The sequence below is a fragment of the Colobus angolensis genome, unplaced genomic scaffold (assembly GCF_000951035.1).
Source record: "Colobus angolensis palliatus isolate OR3802 unplaced genomic scaffold, Cang.pa_1.0 Scaffold206, whole genome shotgun sequence".
NCBI classification, from domain to species: domain Eukaryota; kingdom Metazoa; phylum Chordata; class Mammalia; order Primates; family Cercopithecidae; genus Colobus; species Colobus angolensis.
The window spans coordinates 5340774-5345407 of record NW_012115222.1 but is presented as its reverse complement, the minus strand read 5'-3'; the positions used below and the strand labels follow the sequence as shown (position 1 = coordinate 5345407).

Sequence of the window (4634 nt, the reverse complement as noted above, 5' to 3'; positions counted from 1 at the left end):
GGTGGGAGGATCAGTTGAGGCCAGGTATTTGAGACTAGCCTGGGCAACATAACAAGACCCTGTCTCTACAAAAAGAAAAGAAAGACATGTATTAGTCTCAATTAAAGCTTGTATAAAGCAAGCAACAAAAATGCTCAAATATACAAATGCATGGGTAAATAAAGCCCTGAACTAACTTAATATGGGAACCATAAAAGCAAATGTGAATATGGCATTTCAAGACTACATAACTAAGAAGCAAGCCAAACTATAAATTAATTCCTGTAGAATAAATATGGAGAAAGCAAATACAACTGTAAAAATGGAGCAAAGCATGTTGCAAAATCCTGTGAATGTGAACAGATTTCTATATAGCCATAGAACTTGTAGATGAACAAATGGTTCAAGAAAAACTGGTACAATGGAGACAGAAAAATGATTTCCAATGTTATGATTGCTTATAGAAAAGACAAATATTCACTTATACATATGTACAACAAGCAATAAAAAAGAAGTCTAATAGAAATTAGCTGTTGAATGACCATAATTATATAACAAGAAAATAATTTTAAAAAGAATCAGATAGGTTCTGTTCATTCTCAAAAGCTAGACTACCATTTCTGCTGGAATTCACATTATATACTTCATCTGTGTCACTCATTGCATTAAAAGCGTCATCAGTCCTTTAAACCAGCGGTCCCCAACCTATTTGGCACCAGGGACAGGTTTCATGGAAGACAATTTTTCCACGCACCAGGGGCGTGGGAGGGATGGTGTCAGGATGAAGCCATTCCACCTCCGATCATTAGGCATTTTCTCATAAGGAGCACGCAACCTAGATCCCTCACATCTGCAGTTCACAATAAAGTTCACATTCCTATAAGAATCTAATGCTGCTGCTGATGTGACAGGTGGTAATGCTCGCTCGCCCTTCGCTCACTTCCTTCTGTACGGCCCCGTTCCTGACAGGCCATGGACCAGTACTGGTCTGCAGCCCAGGAATTGGAGACCCCTTCATTAAGAGATCAACCAGCTCTTCAAGATGTGAGGGTTTATGTGGGTAATTATATCAGAGGAGAGAAGGTTCTGGTCTCATCCTCTTATAAGGGCACTAATCCCATCATGGGGGCTCTACTGTCATGACCTCATCTAAACCCAGTTATATCCTAAAAGCCCCATCTCCAAATACCATCACATTGAGGATTAGGGCTTCAGCATACAAATTTGAGGGAGATACAAATATTCAGTCCATATCAGCATATGGATGGTGGTTGGAATATAGGAAGAATAAGACTCTCCAGGTAGAGGGTATATAGAGTGCTAAGAATAGAACCTGGGCATGACTTGCAATTGGAGTACACACAGAGGAAGAGAAGTTGAGGAGGAGTCTAGATGAAGTGATCAGAAATATGAGAGCAGAACTATGCTCAAAGGAACTCCAAATGTCTTAAATTTGAGCGACAGTGGTACTCAGAGAACATTTACCTTTAGGAGTTTCATCCTGGAGGAGAAGATATCTTTGTATCTCTTGTTTCCCACCAAACTAAGTGAACTTTCATCTGTTATTTCTAGTCAAAAAGGTAAATGTGAAATGTAATGTAGTCCAGTTGAAGCAGACCTTTCATTATTTGATCATGAGTGACCTATAGCCCAGTTCCAAATTCTTAATAGGGACAAAGTTACCTGTTTTATAATAAAGCTTAAAAAAATTTCCCTACCCTGCTCTGTCCTGCTTGATTAACCTCTGAAATCTCCCTAGTTGGTCAGCTACTGGGAACAGGTAATGGTGGTGTTGAAATCGGCCCACTTTCCATACTTTTGGGACATGTTGTAAGGCTTCATCTGCAAATGTTAAGATTTTAGACAGTGCTAGTTGCCAAGGGCCACCTACAAAGGTAATGCCAGTCCTCGGACCCAAATCCCAGGGGACTCTAGGTCTCAGGTGCAGAGACTGAATTAAGAACCAACTCAATAACAAAATTCTTAATCCTTGGAAGCTAAAGATCCACCTTTGAAAAATGTATTTCCATATAATATATTGATACTTTTGTTGTGCTCATTATATACTATAAAAAACTTGCAATTCATTTATGCTAGTTGAGTCTCTTAATTTATTTACTTATTTTGAGATGGAGTCTCACTCTGTCACCCAGGCTGGAGTGCAGTGGGAAGATCTGAGCCGGCTGCAACCTCTGCCCCCTCCAGGTTCAAGCAATTCTCCTGCCTCAGCCTCCCGAGTAGCTGGGATTACAGGCACCCACCACCTTGCCCGGCTAATTTTTGTATTTTTAGTAGAGACGGGGTTTCGCCATGTTGGCCAGGCTGGTCTCGAATTTCCTGACCTCAGGTGATCCACATGCCTTGGCCTCCCAAAGTGCTGGGATTACAGGCGTGAACCACTGTACCTGGCCTTGTTGAGGGTTCTTGCATCTATCTTCATCAGGGATACTGGCCTATAGATTTTTTTTCTTGTGTCCGTATCTAGTTTTGGTATCAGGGTAATGCTGGCCTCATAGGATGAGTTAGAGAAGAATTGGTATTAGTTCTTCTTTAACTGTTTGGTAGAATTCAGCAGTGAAGCAATCAGGGCCTGGGCTTTTATTTGGTGGGAGACTTTATATTACTGATTCAATCTCATTACTCATAGTTGGTCTTTTCAGGTTTTCTATTTCTTCTTGGTTCAATTTTGATAAGTTGTATCTGTTCAGGAATTTACCCATTTCCATTTGGTTTCCAATTTGCTGGCATATAGTTGTTCATAACAGTCTCTAATGATCCTTTGTATTTCTGTGGTATTGGTTTAATGTCTTCTAGGCCCCTGCTGCTTTCAACACCCTGAAGGGTACAAAAAAAAATTAAGGTCTTTCCTTCAATGATTTTATTCTTAATTAAAGAGAACAATCACATGAAGAAAATAATGAGTAAATGCTAAACTATGTTGTGCTGATTTTAAGAATGACAGTTTTAAAGGGAGTGATCACTGTGAGCTAGAAGGATTAAGAAAAACATAAGGAAAGAGGTGAATTATATCCATAGATATAATGAGCCCAGATAATTGATTAGTCTGGATTCCCTGGAACAATCCCAGCTGGAAATGTTGTGTATCATTACCTTCATGGGAAGCACTGGAGTTCAAAATTTAACAATGACTAGTATAATAATTAAGGATATAATTATTCCAAAGACTTGGAACACAAAAGTTTATCCAATTTAAACAAAAGCAACCTTGCAGATTTTATTCCTACCTTAAAATAGTTTGCTGAGCACTTACAATGTTCCAGGCACAGCAGAGAGCGACCAGCGTTAGCCAGGCAGAATGCCCGCCTTCACTAAGCTTATTTCTTTCATAGTTTTTTGTTTGTTTTTGAGACGGAGTCTCGCTCTCTCGCCCAGGCAATGGTGTGATCTCGGTCCACTGCAACCTCCGCCGCCCCCCCAGCCCCCACCCTGGGGTTCAAGCGATTCTCCTGCCTCAGCCTCCCGAGTAGCTGGGATTGCAGGCGCCCGCCCCCATGCCCGGCTAATTTTTTGTTTTGTATTTTTTTAGTAGAGACGGGGTTTCACCACGTTGGCCAGGCTGGTCTCGAACTCCTGACCTCAAGTGATTCGCCCACCTCGGCCTCCCAAAGTGCTGGGATTACAGGCACCGCGCCCGGCCAGTTTCTTTCTTTCAAGAGACGTTGGCGTTGAGACTATTTGAATCAATACAGTAACTACGCCTACTCAACACCTACTACGTGCCAGCTATTGAACTAAGCCCCCCCTTCATATGCCATTTCATGTAATTATCTCAACAACCCTACCCAGTTAGCAGCAAGGTTTCCAGTTCTGCCTTCAAAGGGAACCTCCTCTCACCAGAGATCCCTATGACAGACCCTGCGAAACATTTTGCTGCATCAGAATGCTACAGGTCGTCAAATCCCTAACATGCGCAAAAGCAGGTAGCGGATTATCGCGGGTAGCGGATTATCTAGAGTAGCAGGCCTGGTCCGCTTCCCGCCTGGCGCAGCGCATCTCCCTAGCAACGAAACCCTTCCGCGCCGCGAGGTGGCTGAGCCCCGCCCCCTCCATTGGCGCGCCCTCACCATCCCCCCGCCCCCGGCGCGCGTTCTGCGCATGCGTACGCTCGCTAGTCCCGCCCCCTCGCGCCGCGGTCGGAGCCATTTCGCCGATTCCTCCATGCGAGTTGCAGTGCGTTTCTCTGTTGTCTCTGTGGAAGGCCAGAGTCACACACGGTCCTAAGAGCTGGGCACCAGGAAGCGAAGGCTGGTAAGGGAGAGACTTTCCGACCACCGTGCGGGGCGGCGGGGTCGCGGGCGGGCGGCGTGGACCGTGGCTCCGCAGCCGGCTTTGTTGCGAAGCGCGGGCGGCGGCGGCGGCTGGGGGTGGGGGAAGGGACGAGCCGCCCGCGGGTCCCCGGATTGCGGGTTGCGTGCGCGCCTCGCCGAGGTGCGCTTGCGCTGCCGAGGCCGCGTGTGGCCCCCTCCCCTTCGCCCAGCGGTTCCCGCTGCTGCCTCTAGCAGCCAAGGCCCGCTTCCTCCTCTGGCCTGCGTACGCCGGGGCACCGCGGCGGCTGAGGGAAGAGGGTGCATCGCCTGTGGTGGTTGCCGCCGGGGCGCCACTCACCTAGGGCCTTTCAGTCATTCATTCAAGCC

General features: G+C 45.9%; 2 protein-coding genes across 4 annotated transcripts in view; one reads left to right on the top strand and one right to left on the bottom strand.

Moving 5' to 3' along the window:
• Positions 1-2071: 2071 nt before the first annotated feature.
• LOC105511921 overlaps positions 2072-4634 on the bottom strand; it is an 8243-nt gene continuing 5680 nt past the window's right edge. The window contains exons 2-3 of the mRNA XM_011942133.1: positions 4104-4552; positions 2072-2814 (exon numbers count right to left, since the gene is read on the bottom strand). Coding sequence (XP_011797523.1) covers positions 2807-2814; positions 4104-4552 — 457 coding nt within the window. The 3' untranslated portion in view covers positions 2072-2806. The remainder of the gene's footprint in view (positions 2815-4103; positions 4553-4634) is intronic.
• Positions 4096-4634, top strand: part of DHX9 (DEAH (Asp-Glu-Ala-His) box helicase 9) — a 60244-nt gene continuing 59705 nt past the window's right edge. For all 3 annotated transcript variants that reach the window (XM_011942109.1, XM_011942108.1, XM_011942110.1), the window contains exon 1: positions 4096-4248. The gene's annotated coding sequence lies outside the window, so the exon portion shown is untranslated. The remainder of the gene's footprint in view (positions 4249-4634) is intronic.